Source organism: Cebidichthys violaceus, unplaced genomic scaffold, assembly GCF_023349555.1.
Source record: "Cebidichthys violaceus isolate CVI_PGR_0920_01 unplaced genomic scaffold, fCebVio1.0.p SCAF_25, whole genome shotgun sequence".
NCBI lineage: Eukaryota > Metazoa > Chordata > Actinopteri > Perciformes > Stichaeidae > Cebidichthys > Cebidichthys violaceus.
In genome coordinates, this window is record NW_027176428.1 from 3,527,381 (window position 1) to 3,546,020 (window position 18,640).

Sequence of the window (18,640 nt, forward strand, 5' to 3'; positions counted from 1 at the left end):
AAGGTGGGCATGCCGTGGAGCATGAAGATGCACATGCCCACTGGTCAGTTTTAAGACACAACTTGGAAATATTTACGACATAGTCTCATTCATCTACTGTAAGCAACCTTAATGGATGTAACTTTTTGAATGCTGGATGAAGAGAAAGGTAAAGAAACAAATAGAAGACAGGAAACTGGAGTGCAAATTAGCTGGGTGGGGCCAATACTGCTGAGTGAGACTGATCTCTGTTCATTCTCTTGGCTGGCTGTCAGTGCGTGTGCCCACTATAGGATCATGGTCAGGATGGCAGCATGGGCAGAGCTGGGCAGCGTGTGCCAGTGTGCCAGGGACAGAGGGGCAAGCCTATTGAGAAGCAGTGTGATGAACACAATGGGTGAGACAGACTTGCTGCATCAACAGGCTTTTTGCTGCTGTGGCCAGAAATAAACCATAAATACCCCCACTGGCCTCCAACGACCGCTCGCCAGGCCTCCGCACTCACACACACCCTCACACTGAGACGGACAGAAAAGAGAGAAAAGAAAGAGGAAAGACGGAGAGCGTGGCTTGTACGTGGTGCAGTGAAGCACAAGCCATCCAGGTAAAAAATGAGGATCATCCCTCTCTTCGACAGGCCTTTCTCTTTTCCTCTCTCCCTGTCCCCTCTTCTATCTGCATCCAAATGCATGCTTCTTAAGTAGCATTTGGTGTGTGCACTATTAATGTGTTATTCCTACATATACAACGGATGCCACTAGGATTTGAGTGAAGTAAACAAGTAAAAGTGTTGAAATGTCCTGGATTGGATTTTATAGATTTAGATTTGATACATGGTACCTGTGACCATGTTTTAAAGTTCAATAATGTTTGTTTTTATGCAGTAAACACACTTTTCCTCTATAAATTCAACCTAACAGTAAAAATCTATCTAACGTCAGTACTTATAGCATTAAACAATGTAATTGCTGTGCTTTCCAGAAGCAAAATGACAGACCAGCAGGGGAACCCAGACCAGCTGCCTGCAGAGAAGGGCCAAGGAGGGGCCGGAGCCACATATAAGGTACCTAATTGAACACAAACTTTGCTGGTGACTTGAACATTTGACATAAAAATTACTGTTAAAAAGACAGAAAACCATGCATTGGGACTATGCCGATGGTGCAGATCACACAGCATCCAACTCTCCACTTATCTTGCAGTTGGCGGTTTTTGAGTTCGAGAACTTTCGTGGAAAGAAGTTGGAGTTGTCTGGTGAATGTAAAGATGTGTTGGAGAAGACGCAGAGGATTGGCTCAATCATTGTGGGGTCGGGACCGTGAGTAATCAAGTTTTGCTTCATCGAGTTTCAAATACATTTTTACTGCATCTGCGTCCTGTTTTCCAGTTGTTGTACTTGTTTAGGGTTATTGTGTGCATTTATACGTAATGCATTTTTTCCAAACTTTCAGATGGGTGGGGTTTGAGCGTCCAGGTTTTGCAGGAGAGCAGTTTGTGCTGGAGAAAGGAGAGTATCCTCGCTGGAGCACCTGGACTAACTGCCTGAGTAGCTACAGCCTGAGCTCATTTAGGCCTCTGAAAGTGGTCAGTACTATCAGCGTAATATGAGCAGATGTAACATCCTGACAAACATGCTCAAACCTATTGTTTTTCTTTCCAGGACAGTGCAGATCACAAGCTGCACCTGTTTGAGAACGCAGGCTTTGAAAGTAGAAAGATGGAGATTGTTGATGATGACGTTCCCAGTCTGTGGGCTCATGGTTTCCAAGACCGTGTGGCCAGCGCCAAGGCTATCAGTGGAACGTAAGCTGTAACCATCCCAGTGCTCAACATTATTTATAATTTAAGTTAGGTTTAAGTTTTTAAAGACATGTAACACACTGCTCTTTCTCTTCCCTCTAAAGGTGGGTGGGATACATGTATCCAGGCTACAGAGGGCGCCAGTATGTGTTTGAGCATGGAGATTTCAAGCACTGGAATGATTGGGGAGCTACTGCACCTCAGATCCAGTCCGTCCGACGTGTGCGGGACATGCAGTGGCACAAGAGAGGGTGCTATATTGTCCCTGCCCCTGCCCCTACACCTCCCAATCCCAATCCCAATCCTGTTCCCAACCCAAACCCAACTCCCAACCCCGCTCCCAACCCCAACCCCACTCCCAATCCTAACCCTGCTCCCAACCCCAAATCCCAAACTCAAAACTAACCTTATCACCAGCACCCGCTGCACCCACTGGGGCAGGCTAAAGGCAGCTGGCCAGTCCCCAGTCTCTCCACTATGCCCCCTGTTAGTCTAGAATATTTGACCCTGAAATTTTGAAAAACTGTAACTGATCGCAATGAAACATGTAAATCTGTTGAAAATAAAAGTTTTGGCCCTGATTTTGGTGATTTTGGTTATTTATAATGCCTAAATGATTACTAGGAATGTGTTTTATTCTTGTCTTGTTGAGTCTTGTTCAGATGATTGTACATCTATGAGGCCTGTATGATTTGTTTAGCTCTCTTTTATTTTAGATTTCCACAAGTCTATTACATTTCATGGAGTGTTTGAAAAAGGGGAATTGTTTTTAATTATTAAATTGATGTGGTGTGAAAGCAACAGCTGTGTGATGCATGCAGGTCTGAATGATACTTAATAATAATAAATAAATAAATAAGCAAATGTCACTCAAAAAATGAGTGACATTTGTCCCAACAAATAGCCCTGATTCATTGGCTACAATATAAAACCAATTAGACATGGTATTTCAGATCTGCAGTAACTGTATCTGTGAAGAAAAATAATCTTCTTCGACTTAATTATTACTCTCCAATTGTACTGGAAATTGTCTTCATTCATTTTCCGTTTATGTACATTACACATAACAAAAACAATCCTTCCTATTCATGAGTCTTTCTTCTTTGTAGTGCTGAAGGTTGAACAGGGACAGGTCTGAATCATCAGCTATTGGTTTAAGGCAGCAGCAGGACCCGCCCAAGAAGTTCCAGTGAACCAATCACACGCCGCCATCTCTCAGCAGACTCGACAGATGGGCGGCGAACGCGCAAAAATTTGAAAGTTGACCGGAAACAACGTTGAGGGAAAACAGTGTGCTCCTAGCATGTCAATTTTTCTGTGTGTATATATATATATATATATATATATATATATATATATATATTAAACATTGAATTATAATTACCTGCATGGCAGTCTGGTGAGTAACCGTATACCAGTGTTCAGTCTCTGTGAATGTAACTGAACGACACTAAAGCTGCGTCAACGTTCTTGTTCGTTAACGGAGTTAGCAAACGTTAACTTTAGCACGCTAAAGCGACGCATTGTTGTCATTTCATGTCACCGTTTTTCCTCGGTTTACCTATAACCTCTACCGTCGTGTACACCATTAATCAGTTAACATGTAAGTACGTGCTTCCTTTAACTTCGACCTACTTATGTGTGTGTGTGTGTGTGTGTGTGTGTGTGTGTGTGTGTGTGTGTGTGTGTGTGTGTGTGTGTGTGTGTGTGTGTGTGTGTCACCCCGCTCAGGTTGTCTGTTGTTAAGAAGCCATGTTGAAGTTTAAATACGTGACTCATGGAAGCCTGAAAACGATGCAGTCCTCCGGGGACCCCATCACCAGCCGCAGCTCGCGACTCAACCAAGTGTTTCAGGTAAGGTTACGTATACCTCACATTAACTGCACATATTTAGACACCTGTACTGTACCAGTCAGTAGCTGACTTCCGTTTCCTGTGTTTATGTATTATTGTCCCCAGGGTCGAGTCAGCCTGCAGCAGGGAGGGTGCACTTTAGGTCGGGAAGAGTTTCTGGAGGCTCTCCTGCTACTGTACGAAGAGTGCATCTCCCCACAGCTCATGAAGATACATCATGTGGCAAATTTTGTCAATAAGTGTAAGCATACATTTTACATATGTGTAGGATTTTTTTCTGCTTTTGAGCTGTTGTTTTTGAAGACCATAACAGTTTATACTGTTTCTAGTCAGTTTTTTTCAGTATAAAGTGACATCCTATAATGAGCTCACTATAATTAACATTTCACAAATATAGACCACTACACAATATTGGTGTGTTATTTTAAATACCAGACAGATAGAATTGATTTAAAACTAACACCAAGTGTATGTGTGTGTGTTACTGTTTTTGTTTGTTTGTGGTATGTTTAAATTTTTACATCCTAAAAGTTGTATCCCAACAATGGGTGAAAAATCTCTGTGTGTTTGTGAAACAGTTTCTGAAGTGGTCTCAGAACTACGGGCCATGCAGCCGGGGGCGGATGACTTTGAACTGCGTGCGGTGGTTGGTCGTGGTCGCTTTGGTGAAGTCCAAGTAGTCCGGGAGAAGGCCACCGGGGATGTCTGTGCATTGAAAGTCATGGATAAGACACTTCTACGCACTCAAGAAAATGTAAGTAACTGCTGTATCTGCACTGTACTTTGGCTCTGAGTTATGCTCTGCTTCATGCTCTTAGATGCTTGTTTGGAAAAGGAAATGTACTTATGACTTCTGGTGACTAGTAGTTATTTTGATTACCAATGTTGAATGCACTTATTGTAAGTCGCTTTGGATAAAAGCGTCTGCTAAATGACTGTAATGTAATGTAATGTAATGCTGTAAAAGAGTAGTAAAATATAGAAAGTTAATTTTAGGTAGTTGTTTTTCTTTTTTAAAATGACGCATTTGGCTTTACCACATAACAGGAATTTTATACAGATGACATTTAACACGTCACAGTAGGGAATACACAAGTAAAAATGATACAATGAATGAATCCTGAACTCCTTTTATGTGTTTCAGTTTGAGGGCCTCAGAGTTGTGCACGGCTGTCACACTTTCATGGCCTACTGAGACACGTAGCCATTGTTAATGTTGTTACTAACTGAGCTTTTCGTGCTGTGACGAGTCAAAATGTCTGCTGTGAAGGACTGTTTTGTTTGAGCATTTCTTTCAACCAGTATCAACAGCTAAAGAGTTTAGCGATTCTAAATGGTCATTAAAGGTTCTATATATAATATTCAGAGCATTAATATAGCTGCAAACGATTATTTGCTACGTAAAGATGTAGTCGAGTAATGTCTACCTGCCTCCTCATGTGTTCTGATCCAAGCTTCTCTGTGCTTTGTTGTCAAAATTGCAGTCTGAAAAATGGCCACTGGAGGCTACTGTAGGGTTGAAAACAACATGGCACAATCTGGGTACCTCACAGCTGTGCTCTCTGGCATGTGACTAATAGAATAAATCTTAGTCAGAATTAACATGAGTGGTGACAGGAAGGGATCTGAAGTGAGCAATACAACGAATAACTTGAATGAACAAGAAATGTTTTGTTCACGCCACCTGTGACTACTTTTCATAATTTGACAAAATGACGTCCCACTTAAAGAAACTAGCAACATCAACTTAAACTAGGAAAGAAGGGCATGAATTTTTAGTGTCAAAATGTTTGTGTGCTCTCCTGCCACGGTTTAATTAAGATATATTACATTTAAGCCCTGATGAAGCCTTAAAGGTGGAAGCTTCTCAGTGTTTTAGACAAATGTGATTGATAGACTACTCACAGTAACAATTTGTGCAGCACTGCTGTTGCATTTCTTGAATGTATTTAAGCTGATGGCCTTTTTGATTCTTCTCAGGTGGTGTTTCATGAGGATGAGCGGAGGATCTTGGCTCTGAACAGCAGTCCCTGGATCCCTCAGCTTCTCAACGCCTTCCAGGATAAAGAACACGTCTACCTGGTGAGACTGCAGGCTTTCTTTCTAAACTTCAGGATAGACTGAAATGACTATTTTACATAAATTATTCTTGTCAGAAAAAATGTTTTTAACTGCCATAGGCCAAAGGGGAATAATTGGGTCATAAACATGCCAAGCAAATGGCACACACTATGTAGTCCTTGGTGTGTTTGTTTTTGTTTTTTATTTTAATACCCAGGCTCATAACAGGCCTTTATCAAACCACAGCTAGGTGAGAAGAGAAAGATAGTCAGGATGTATTTACCTTTCTGAACTAAAAAAAAAATGTACAGGCAGGCAAAATGGCTTATCTCCTACAAAAGTCAAAAATCCACCATCCAAAACTGCCCACTAAGCCCAGCTATTGTTGTTCAAAAAGAGCTTAAATGTTTAAGTTACCTGATTCTACAACCTCAGTGTCTTTTATTAAAAATGTTTTATTCCTATACGGGTTTTATGCACAGAGTACAACACAGCTTATTTTTACATAAAGCTTTGTACAGGAAAACTATCTTGGAATGTGTCATTTAAAAAAATATTCTTTCACAGCTGTGGTTTCCAGAACATGACTAATAGAACAGTGAAGGTCAGTCAGAATAGTGCATGAGCTGCTACAGGAAAGGATCTGAATTGAGCACTGAAAGGACCAACTTGTATATAGAGGAAATGCTTTGAAGTTCGGAGGTAGCCTCTGAAAACAAATCACTTTCCAGCAACTTCATAGTTGTGTTGTGGGATCATGTTAGCCTGCAGTCTGACTGCCAGTACGTCCAAGAGTCACCGGGGTTCTGTTCAGGTTAACGTCATCATTCAATGCTGGACAGAACCTCTGAAGTGCTGCAGTCTTTTGGCCTAGCTGCTGCTGCTGCTGCTGCTGTTGTTGTTGTTGTTGTTGTTGTTGTTGTTCAAATTATGATTTAGTAGCTAATTACATTTACACGACAATGCCACATTCAAGAAACTACAGCTGTGAGAAAAGTAAGAAAAACACCCCCGAGCTTCCTGTGTTTCTCTTATAGGTGAAACACCCCCTGAATCTCTGTACTTAAGGTGGATAGATTGAATAATGATCACCTCCCTTGACTCCAGTTAAGGAGGTAACCAGGCATATTTCCCAAATTGTTAGTGTCCCTCTAATAGTCTAATCTTCTGCAGTGTAAATTTTCTCCTCAGAGAGAACGTTCGGTGTAAGCATCGCGGAGGCTGTTAACCTCGCAGAGAATCTATATTTTCTCTGATAACCCTTTAGACTGGCTTAGGGTGCAGGGAACAAGTCTTTCCTTCCTAGTCCAGCCTAATCTTGTCTACATCCCTTTTTAGTTTTCCTTTCCCTCACCCTCTCCTTATACCTTCCTTCATGTCTCCATTCTCTCTCCTCCCATCTCTTTTCACTCCCCCCTCTGTCTCACCCTGCTCCCCTAACTGAGCATGGAGGAACATACAAAGCATCCATCTTTATCCGTGTGTCAGAGAGGCACCCGGTCTCCCTGTTGCTAGGTAACACTGGAGAATGCTCCTGTTCATTCAGACTCGCCGACCATTCATGCACCAGAGGCTCTCTTGCTTGTTGTGGCTGCACAGCCGCCTCCATATAGCTCAAATCGGCCAGACAAATGCCTTTCATCTCAGGGTGCAGACGACAGAAAAAAATAACTTGAGTCAAACATGACCGAGGTTGATTTGTTGTGTTTCCAAACTTTAGAGATGCTTAATTAGATATCTTTGTTGTTGTTTGCTTCGACTGTAAAAAAATGTCTTGTTTTAGCCCACAGAAACACAAGGATGTTGCAGTTATTTGTATTTTTAGATCTCAAAGACCAATCCTTTTGACTGCAGTATCACAGATACATCTGCAATAGTATTCAGTGTTACATAACCGAATCCATAATGAAGAGCACCATCCTATAAGCTTGAGCTGAAATAGAGCTTTGATGTGAGCTCAAACGCATGTGGTCCTACACTTGTTGCCTGGCTTTTCTTTCTAAATATAGGCCTATTTGTTAGGCATTCATAAATGTTTTAACAGCGTGTGATACCTGTTTCATTTTTATTCACATTCAAACCCACATTCGTTGAAATTGCTAAAGTGCCAGCCATAGTTTTATACCGCCGGTTAATGACTGCATACAATATGTGTCTTCAGGCGATGGAGTACTTGCCAGGCGGTGACCTGATGTCCCTGCTAAACCGCTACGAGGATCAGTTTGATGAGTCCATGGCTCAGTTCTATTTGGCTGAGCTGGTAGAGGCCATTCACGCCGTCCATCAGCTGGGATATGTCCACCGGTAAGATACCAGCCACTGAATGTAACCTCTCATTGATGAAGACTTTGAGGAACAATATTGGTTGAAGAAATGGGGGCCAAAGGTGTTTCCCGTACTCGTAGATCCTCGCTAAATGTCATTCTTTTGTTTGCCTTTTGTTTTCAGTGGAAGGCCAAATGCACATGAGTCAGGAAAACATTAACTGGACATGAGAAATGTAGCATTGTAATTTAACCTGGAGCACTCAGTGGGATGTTATGTAACACAAAATATTGCTGGAGTTTACAAATGTATTCAATTATCATCAGAGCGGTAGACATATTACAGTACTCGAGCCACAAACGGCTCTTTAAAAGCAGTATCAAATCCCTTCTAAACTATCCGCTTGCAGAGACGTCAAACCGGAGAACGTTCTCATTGATCGGACCGGTCACATTAAGCTGGCAGACTTTGGATCAGCTGCCAGGCTGACTGCAAACAAAACAGTAAGAAGATTACAAAGTTCGCTCTATGTCTTCACTTCAGGATGCTTGACGGTGATGTCATCGTTTTTTTAAAATGAATGCGTTTCCAGGTGGCAGTTCCCACAGTGCCTGCTGGGACCCAGGACTTCCTCTCCCCCGAGGTCCTGGCAGCCATGAACGGGGGCTTTCACGGCACCTACGGGGTCGAGTGCGACTGGTGGTCCCTTGGGGTCATGGCGTATGAGATGATCTATGCCAGGTCGCCTTTCTCTGGTGGGACGTCCACCAAGACAATCCAGAACATCCTCAACTTTCAGGTACATGCAACTGTCATTGGTCACTGGTTGTATCTGATCTGTAATGGTAAAGGCCAGTTTACTGAATGAAAATGATTTACCTGAACTAATACCTGATCAGTCTAGGCATCATGTGATAATTTCTTGTTCGTGTTATTGCCTCCAGCGCTTCCTTAAGATTCCGGAGGAGCCGCGGGCCAGTAAGCCATTTGTAGACTTGCTGCAGAGCTTGCTCTGTGGAGCCAAAGAGCGATTGGGTTTCCAGGGACTCCGCTGTCACTCTTTCTTCTCTACTGTAGACTGGAACCACTTAAGACAAGGTGAGGAGAGTCCTCTCACTCGAGACTCTGTTCTTCTGCCTTTCCAGTGGAAATGCTCAATTTAGCTCAAAATGACACGGTGTTGTTGTAATCACGTTACTGGACAGATGATACATTACTACTTGTCAAATATGAATGTTGTTCATTCTATACACAAGTGTGTTGTGTGTGTGTGTTGTTGCACATAGACAAAAATTGCGTTGCCAGTGTTGTGGTCGGTAGTGAAATAATGAGATTCTGTGTGCCGTTGGCAGTGGGCCAGCTCTTTCCTGAGTGGAATGGGGAGGAAGGCTGAGGCAAGAAGCGAGGCAGACAGAGTAAAGATCTGCAACTCATCTGCTTCTCAACAGACGCAGCACAAATCTTTTTTACGCCAGCAACACCACACGCTCTCTGTGTATGTGCGTCTGTTGTGTCATCCGTGCTTCCACCGAGCCTGAGACTGCACCAAATGACAGTTTGACATTTTCACCTGAGCAGCTTCGGGAAAAAACACACACACACACGCCCATAACATTCTCATCAATGGACATTTTGTGTGGAGCCGCAGCTCAGCGGTGCTTCTGTAATTCACACACGTGTAGCTGCATCGTTTATTTTGCTTTGCAGAAGAACACCTCGTGTCTTGGGATGAATAAACACTCCTTTTTTTGTGATTCTGGAGCCATTATCAAACATTACTATGCTGGTCCTTTCCTCTGAGCTGTTTTCCAGTTATATTATTCGCATCAACACTGAATATTAATGACTAGTTGTTTGTTCAAAATGCTCATTGTCATCAGCAGACTATGATACAGTGTTTGGAGTGCAGGAGCTATTTGTGTGTGTGTGTGTTGAAGAGAAGATTTATTATTATTTTTTATTTTAATTCATTCATTTGAGTAAAAAATATCAAATATAATATTTAGAGAAAAAAAAGAGTCATATAGATAAACATTGTTTGTATTAAAAATATGGACTTGGTTTATTGATAATTGGACACAGATAGAGCTTTATGCTTCAGCTTTGGCTCCAGCTGATTAGCTTGCTCTGCTGCAGTGAGGGAGAGCGGGTGAGCATGTGTGTATGAGAGAGCGAGCGAGAAGGAGGGAGGGAGGGAGGGAGGGAGGGACAGACAGACAGAGAGGCAGCATGTGCATCAACGCGCGACTTACCGCACTCTAGGCTCCCAAAGCTCCGCTCCTCCTCCCTTCCTTTCTCTCCCCTTTCTCCTTGTTGTGTTTTTATTTTTTATTTTGTACATTTATTTGTTACTACTTTGTTCGTCGCTGCTTCCTTTTTTTTTTTTTTTTTTTCTTTCTTGCCCTCTCTCACTTCATCCTTTCTCCTGCAGTTCTCCCGCCTTTCGTCCCTGCGTTGCACGCTGAAGATGACACCTCTAATTTTGAGGAGCCGGAGCAGGCAGCCCCCCGGCCAGCCTCAGCAGCCCAGCGAGGAGCTCTGCCAGCGGGCTTCCAGGGCCAGGATCTGCCCTTTCTAGGATGGTTCTTCAGCAGAGCGTTGACAACATTGGCCAAAACTGAGTAAGTGCTACCTGTTTACTTGGCATTGTTTGGCTTTATTTATTTATTTTTTTACAAAGACGACCCCTCTTTTGCCTGTAGTCAACGCAGAGACCTCCTGCATACACCTCTCTAACACACCTTTGTTGGTTAAAGACCCCCATGCTGTTGGCTGCTGTTCTGAGGTTAGACTCATTAGTTTGGCAACATATTCCAGGTAGCCTCGTTTCAGGTGACCTAGTGTGGTGTTCTGGGCTGCTGGTGTTGTGTCCCTGTCATTAGCGTTATGCCTGTTGGGGCCAAAATGGGTTTGGCCATATGCTGTGTCAGACGTGGAACGAGGGAGGGGAGGGATCCCCCGGTTCTCCTGTGCTTTCTTCTTCCGAGTCCTGTTTTTTTGTGCTTTGGGGTTTGCACGTAGTTGATCCGATGCATAGATAGATAAAATGAATGAACCAGAGGATGTGTGCTGGCGTTGTCTTGCCGTTGGCGCTGATTGGTATGCGGCTGAGTGTGTCAATGAGGTTTTGCTGAGAGGTGGAACCCCAGACATACACTCCCACCCTCGCTGCTGTTATTGTGCTTTCTCTGTTACTGTGCAGCATATAAGGCTCCTGACTTTTATAGCACGGGGTTCTGGGACTGTAATTATCCCTAATGGTGTTTGGCTTCTTAACCTCTGATAATAATGAAGGAGGATGGGTTTCTATTCTGTAGCCCCATGGCAGTGCTCTAGCAGGTTAATGGTCCTGGAGACTGCGGATCATGACAGCAGCAGCAACAGAAAGGGAAGAAAAAGCATGAGCAGATTAGACGGGGAAAGGGATGAGAGCTCAGATTGTGGGAGAGAATCTATTTCTATGGTTACTACCATGATGTTTTTTTTTTTCCCAGTCCCCACCCCCATCTTTACCCGTCTCATCGCCTCCTCTTATTTTCTCCCTCTTCTAATGTCTCTGTCCCTTGCTGTTACACCATCAGTCATCTGTTCATGGGTTTTTTACTGAAGCCAGTCATTTTCTTCGCTGCACTTGATTAAGAGGAGCTCAGATTTGTGTGTGTGTGTGTGTGTGTGTGTGGGGGGGTGGGGGGGGGGGGGGGGGGGCATGCATATGCATGTACACACATTGTTCTTTACAATGTCAAAAAGGAAAGAGAAATGAACCCAGAGATGGAATGCTAATCATGCATTTTCAGGGTTTCTGCTATTCTGTTTTTTTTCGTTCTGTGTGAACTTGTCCGTCTGACTCCTCATTAGTCAAACTTGACAACAAAATCCCCTTAACAGCGTGCCTCAAATTCATGAGAAGCTATCTGTGGTTTAGTGTCTCAAAAAGCATCTTTGAAAGGTGGCTTTAATGTAGGCTTATAAACTCCTGTGTTTTTTGAGGAAATATAGGACAATTTTGTGGTGTTTTGGAAATGATATACAATGTGTTTCACAAGTTTTGAGTATATCTTTGTCATTCAACACGTTTGGTCAAGAGCAGGACATATTGACAATTACTGACCAGATTGCCATGCATGGTTACTGCCAGATGGCCATGGTGTGGATATTCATAGTCCCCAGAGGATGATTCCTAAATATTCAAGTGACCAGGCAACTGATTTTTCCTCAGCGCCATCATCTGGGCACAATATTTCCTTGTCGTGGAATCTCAGAATTTGGCAACTCAATTTTCAAGAAATCTGCAGAGGACATTCATGGTCTATGGAGGATGGCTCCTTATATTTTAAATTACCCTCTGACATGTCCTCTAGTGCCACCATCAGACCAAAATACCCACAAAAACAAAATGGGACTGAGCCCATATTTGCTCCACAGCAGATTAATCCTTAAATCTTGACTTTGATATGGAAATGTGCTGGTATGTTTTCTTTTTCTTTTAAATTATTATAATTTTTTGAAACAGAGTTCTTCATTTGTATTTAGTCTCTGTATTATTTAGATTAAAATCACCACATTTAGTGCTTTATTACATATCATTTCACACAAAAGAAAGCTTTAGTGTGCAAAAAACCTAATTGATAAGGACAAAATGTTTCAGTAATCTGTCACATCTAAGATGGTAAATACAATGTCCTACTATTAGAGATAACTTTGGACCAGAACAAGCTTGAACAAACCTTATTCTAGTCAACTAAGCAATAAATTCCTCAGTGCTAGCTATATTGACGGAGAAAGCAAAGTTCTCCTTCTTGCAGAGACGTGCCGGCTGTGCCTTCAAGTACCAGGATGCATTGCGCCAAAGCTATTCACGCTCAGAGGGTCCTCCCCGGCCAAATGCTCTTGCATGGCCGCAGCCTCTCTCTGCTGCATTTCATTGGCCGTATACTCTACACTCAATGTTGGAAATGTATGTTGTTTGCAATACAACAAAGAGAACAAGGCTTTTCTCTTTTTGAGTGGCATCTAGAGCACGTGCGCCTCCTGGTTTCCCCAAAAAATGGAGACAAGAAATCCAAGCTGATTTAGCAGCCTGTAGTTCTTCCTTGCATTCAACTGCATCACTGCCATGTCAAACACGCACGCAGGACGCATCCAAACTGCAAACGCGGCTTTCTCGGTCAATACAGCACACACTGAGGAATTTATTGCTTCAATCGACTACATTTACCATCAACACTGATCAGACATCCAATTAAAAGGTGGCCAATTCACCCTTAAGCGTACTAATCAACTGCATTTAGTCTACTGTGGTCACCATTTTTTGCATGCATCTGCAGTATGATTGGAGGGGTTTGTTTAGTTAGCATGTTCTTCAACATTATTTTATGTGTTTGTTTGCATTTCAGTCAGTGTGTGCACGGCTGCGCTGATGTATGTGTTACATTATTTTTGTTTTTCTGAACACTGCAACGCCTCTTTACTTGCATACTTTTTTCTGAGTCCCTGTCTCTGTTTGATTCTCTTCAATAATGCAGTCTGCACCGGCTACTCATTTATTTTCCCTCCACAGTACAGAGACATGATAACCACAGTATTCCTCTGCTAGGAAAAGAGTGGCCTGGCATTTCTCTCTTGTAAAATCATTTATTTCCTATTTTGCAGTAAATATTGCCCATGCTTCCTTTGAAAACATTATTAATATTTGCTCCAATTTTCAATTTTAAAGCATACGTAACAAGAAGTGTGCCAAAACAGTTGGAAGGGAAGAAGACAGATAGATTAAAAAAAATGCAGAAAACCCCCAGCTGAGGACGTTTAAATTGCCATATTATCGTTACAGTAGCCCCCTGAAACGATTCAGCTAAGCACTAGAGAACTTTATGAATTTTGATGCCTAACATACATTTTTAATTGGCAACAGATTCAGCTTGCTGGAACGCCTTGTCATTTAATCTGGACTCCTATGAAAAGGACTGTTTGGGGTGTTGCTGTTTTTGTCAAAGATGTGAGCCAAATGTGTCTGCGTATGTTTCTGTATACTCTCTCTGTGTGTGTGTGTGTGTGTGTGTGTGTGTGTGTGTGTGTGTGTGTGTGTGTGTGTGTGTGTGTGTGTGTGTGTGTGTGTGTGTGTGTGTTCGGGGGGGATGTTTCTCGATGTAGAGAGGCGAAGGGAGCAGTGCTTGCTTTCGTGATTATTTTTAACACTGTGACTCAGTCTGAGTCAACTTTATTAAAGATCCCTCTGCTGTATTCATGAGCTCATTCAAACAGACCCATTCATTTATTTAGAAGACTTCTGTTCATGGTGGATTTTCCTCTTTTCTCTGGTCAATCGACTCTGTACTCTAAATTATTCCCAAAGAATGGAAATAAGATAGCACATCGCCTTACATAAACAAGAAGAAATGAGTGCTTTGGACTCACTACATAGCTCTGTGTAGACCAACCCCAAGCAACAGCACAGCACAAATTCTCCTGTCACATTGTTTTGTCAGGCAAACAGCAAAAATGCTCAGGTCTACACAGCTGTTTTGTCCTGAATGAACCGCGATGCTTTAAAAAAAAGCTCTGTTTCATGTTATTGTTGTCAATATGCTTATTGTTATGACGAGACATTTTAGTACTTTTCCTATAAAGGAAACTGTCTCAGTGTCTGTTGCTCATTTACAATGTGTGGGTGTTTGCATTGTCTGCGTTCCAGCCAGCTTAATAAAGCTGCGATGCTGTTACATGCTGTGGCTCTGTGTCATGATATGAGACCTTCAGGTATTCTCTTTTTGTGTCGCCGATATGATTGATACAATTTGAGAATCTGAGATATTTGAATTACTCCCTACTTCCTTACATAATAGACACTTATTTTTGAAGTATTGTATTTCTGTTTATGCTTACAAAAATCTTAATTTGTTTGAATTTGGTTATATATCAATTACGTGGCACACTGGTAACACACACAACATGGGCGCTGTGTTTATCTTGATGTTTTAATTGCTACTCAGATGAGGCAGGTAGTATGTGTGTTTGGCATAAACTATACTGTATACTAAAGAGCATATGTTGTTGTTCTCAGGTCCGTGTCTGCAGGCCTCAACTCTCCTGCTAAGACCAACTCTATGGAAAAGAAGCTGCATCTTAAAAGCAAAGAATTACAAGAAACTCAAGACAAATGTCACAAGGTGAGGGTATTCTTTAAGCCTTTTTCTTTTCATACTTTTATTCATGTTTCAGTGTTTCATCACAATCCTTTATGACAAAAAAGTCGTTCTTATTTTCAAATGCAAGAGTGGCTATATCGGGCCTGACAGAGATGATTAGAGTAAAACCACTGTTGGCTGACTGGAAACTATGAAATTGTATTTTGTATTTCCATATTGTTGCACTTTGTTTTTGAGCAAAAAAAACCCATTCAATCGTGGGTTTTATTACCAGACGCTCTGTGTTTATTCTGGCTGACTGGCTTAAAACAGATCAACAGGCTTCTGGTGCTGCTGTAATTAGCCAAGTTCATCATCAACTACATTTTGTGAAGCATTCTTGGTCAGCTATCATCAAAATCTATGGTTGATGAACAGTTCTCGCTGATTTAAACAACCACTTTAAGTGGCTGTATGATTCTGCCACATTTAAGGCATTTTAATACAAACGATTACCGTTTAAGAACAGCTGTAAGATGTCGACCTTCTGTAGAGTTGCGATGAAACTGCTAATTGTTCTGTTCTCTGGTGGATTCAGATGGAGCAAGAGATCTCCAGGTTCCAGCGTAAAATGACTGACCTGGAGTCAGTGCTCCACCAGAAGGATGTGGAGCTGAAGGCATCCGAGACCCAGAGGGGCATTCTGGAGCAAGACCTCGCCACCTACATTACCGAGTGCAGCGTGAGTCATAATAACAACAACAACCGTGTCCGTGTGTGCGTGTGTGTGTGGAGCGTTTAAAGAAATGTTTAAACATAACGATGCTCTTGTGTGTCGCCTGTCCTCAACACCTCAGATAATCAGTATTGATTTGAAGGAACAGCAGCCATTAGCTTGTGCGCTCATATGTGTTTGCAGAGCCTGAAGCGAAGCCTAGAGGAGGCACGCGTGGAGGTCTCCAGAGAAGATGACAAGGCCTTGCAGCTGCTGCACGACATCCGCGAACAGAGCAACAAGCTGCAGGAAATTAAAGAGCAAGTATGTAAATCTTCTCCGTCTCCTCCCTCTCATTACGATAATGACGTGGTGCAGTTGGAGATTTCTTTATTGACACTTCAAGGTATTTATACTTAGAAATGTGTAGTGAAAGGGGGGAAAATGCCTCCGTACTTCCTCCACTGAGCCGTCGTTTTTTATTTGAGGAGATTCTTCTACTTTCCGGGGTGTCGTCTATATGCTATCATAGGTTCTGAAGGAGTAACCGAAGCTGCGGTGAGATTCTGCTCTTGTCAGTGTGTCCGTGTTACACAGACAGGGCTTCCCCTCTGAGGACTCCCTTGTCCTCGACACTCATGCAGGTCATCCCTGCAGATGTCGCCCCAGCAAGATACCGAAGTGTGGGAGACTTTGATCATTACTCAAGTGATTCGCCCACCCTCCTCCCAGGGGAATGACACATAGTATTCTTCTTTTTTTCAACATTCATGATTCAAATTAAAATTGAAGGTGACTCTTTTTATGATGCCCATTTCTATAATGCATTAAAACCATACTCATTATGCATTATAATAATTTTCTTTGGGATTAATAAAGTTCTATCTTATCTGATAACTTGCTTGTAGTACTGTATGATTATAGTTATAAGCATTCATACATATTTATAATGCTTTATAACAATAATCAGATCACATTATAAAGCATATACCTCATAATTGCTGGTGTACTCGCTGAGATTTTGCAGGGAGCATAGTGCATTATAATTCCCATAGTTGTCTTTTTATATTATTATAATGTGATTATGTGTTGCTGTAAGTGGTCATTGTTTGCTTTAAGTAAATCTTTGTAAAAACACAAAATGTATTATCATTTTACTAAATAATTCCCACTTAGAGTCATTTATAATGGCATTACCATTCATCATAACAGTGATTATAATGTATTATAAATTGATCATAATGTATTAATATCATGGAAATTATAATGCACTATGATCCATGCAAAAATAAATGTCTGTAAGTGACCAGCACCTATGAAGTATTATGATACTTGACCTTATAAGTAATTATAAAATGCTTTATAATGTGTTATAATTATTGTTATAAAGCATTATGTGTTTAAAATTGAAATGCAGCGCTATAAGCAGATTATTATGCATAATAGACATGGGTGTCCTAGAAAGTCTGAGACTTTTACAGACAAAAACTCTCTGCTGAATGAATGAAATCTGGGCTGTAACAGACAGAACATGTCAGTTGTTAGTTTAAAATCTTGGTGCACAGGTGACAAATCAAAGAGCGACGAGTTTCACCAACATCAGTATAACATGTTGTCTCTGCAGAGGTTGTTATAGACATAAGCAGTTATTTTCTTCTTTTCACTTTTAGTCTCTAGTGCAAAGTGTCCAACTACAGCTTTAAAGTAATCCTCGAGTTGTTATCTTTTGATTTTGACACTTTTGGTGATAAACGGTCATGGCTGTAGTGCACTGCAGTTTCTATAGATCACTGCACAATGAACCCGTGTCAGCAGAACCGTGAAGTACATCTTTGTCTGTATAGCATTGCAGCAATTGTTGCCCTCACTAAGAGCTTAGCTCCTCCGTTCAGGCTGTTCCGAACAAACTCACGCTGCTGTTGTGTCTTAAACATAAAAACCTGTTATTTTTCTTCCTTAGGAAAAACATAAATACACCAGCAAATGTATTTAAGAACAACCGTGTGCACCAGCTGAAAGGTGTACACCAGTTAAAAAAAATGCCATGGCTTAAAACTTAAAGAGTTGTACAATCTTGTTTCCTTATGTCCTCGTAAGATATTTTCAACCTAAGCAGATTTCCTTTATTGAAAAAGAAAAATATGTAAAAAAAAATCTTCTCACTGAGATGACAACAGTGACTTGTCTCCAGCTTGAACAGAGTGAGTGTGATCATCACAGCCTGAAGTCCTTGGGCAAGTTTCAATTATGGGGGTGTCACAATTCAATCAGTTGTTCAGTTCAATACACAACATGTGTGTTGTATAAAGGATACACTGTGAGATGATACATCCTAGTGGTACTGAACGTGACTAAACTTGACCTCAGATGTTCATGAGTCGGTGTCAGGAAGGCACTTTCTGTTCCCCGTTGATGACCACTGTGTGCTGTCTGTGGATGTAGGAGTACCATGCTCAGCTGGAGGAGATGCAGGTCACCATCAGGCAGCTGGAGGAGGACCTGTCCGCTGCCCGGCGCCGTAGCGACCTCTACGAATCTGAACTGCGAGACTCCAGACAAACGAGTGAGGATCTCAAGAGGAAAGCTGTGGAATACCAGCAGAAAATCCAGAAGGTATGTTTGCATCAGAGATGCTTATAGGTCACGCAATGCAAATGTGCATCAAGTAACAGGCGGAGGATTCACTTTTTGTCCGTGAAACACGCCTTGTAGAATATTCCTAGAATAGATGACGAGGAAATGAGTCTTCAAACCATCTAAAGTCCACGTTATTGTGTTTGTTTCTCAGACTCTATGCTTAAAAAAGCAAACATCAAAAACCAGCTAGATAAATGATTCATAT

The 18,640-nt window shown here is 41.8% G+C and overlaps 2 protein-coding genes across 4 annotated transcripts in view; both read left to right on the forward strand.

Moving 5' to 3' along the window:
• The first annotated feature begins 539 nt into the window (after positions 1-539).
• Positions 540-2,322, forward strand: LOC137879587 (beta-crystallin B3-like). Its single transcript, XM_068720409.1, has 6 exons — positions 540-583; positions 961-1,042; positions 1,182-1,297; positions 1,431-1,563; positions 1,640-1,782; positions 1,884-2,322. The coding sequence occupies exons 2-6, from the start codon at positions 968-970 to the stop codon at positions 2,182-2,184; spliced, it is 768 nt and encodes a 255-aa protein (XP_068576510.1). The 5' UTR covers positions 540-583; positions 961-967; the 3' UTR covers positions 2,185-2,322.
• Positions 2,323-3,531: 1,209 nt separating this feature from the next.
• cita (citron rho-interacting serine/threonine kinase a) overlaps positions 3,532-18,640 on the forward strand; it is a 37,861-nt gene continuing 22,752 nt past the window's right edge. For all 3 annotated transcript variants that reach the window (XM_068720244.1, XM_068720247.1, XM_068720246.1), the window contains exons 1-13: positions 3,532-3,633; positions 3,739-3,874; positions 4,212-4,387; positions 5,614-5,715; positions 7,856-7,998; positions 8,369-8,462; positions 8,552-8,758; positions 8,904-9,057; positions 10,391-10,580; positions 15,020-15,125; positions 15,682-15,825; positions 16,003-16,122; positions 18,241-18,411. In XM_068720244.1, the coding sequence (XP_068576345.1) occupies positions 3,532-3,633; positions 3,739-3,874; positions 4,212-4,387; positions 5,614-5,715; positions 7,856-7,998; positions 8,369-8,462; positions 8,552-8,758; positions 8,904-9,057; positions 10,391-10,580; positions 15,020-15,125; positions 15,682-15,825; positions 16,003-16,122; positions 18,241-18,411 (1,845 nt within the window). The remainder of the gene's footprint in view (positions 3,634-3,738; positions 3,875-4,211; positions 4,388-5,613; positions 5,716-7,855; positions 7,999-8,368; positions 8,463-8,551; positions 8,759-8,903; positions 9,058-10,390; positions 10,581-15,019; positions 15,126-15,681; positions 15,826-16,002; positions 16,123-18,240; positions 18,412-18,640) is intronic.

Bases quoted from the DNA above. Each gene is read 5' to 3' on its own strand.
- LOC137879587 (XM_068720409.1), top strand. From the start codon at position 968: ATGACAGACCAGCAGGGGAACCCAGACCAGCTGCCTGCAGAGAAGGGC. The intron at 1,564-1,639 runs GTCAGTACTATC...TTTTCTTTCCAG, and splicing joins CATTTAGGCCTCTGAAAGTG to GACAGTGCAGATCACAAGCT. The intron at 1,783-1,883 runs GTAAGCTGTAAC...TTCCCTCTAAAG, and splicing joins GCCAAGGCTATCAGTGGAAC to GTGGGTGGGATACATGTATC.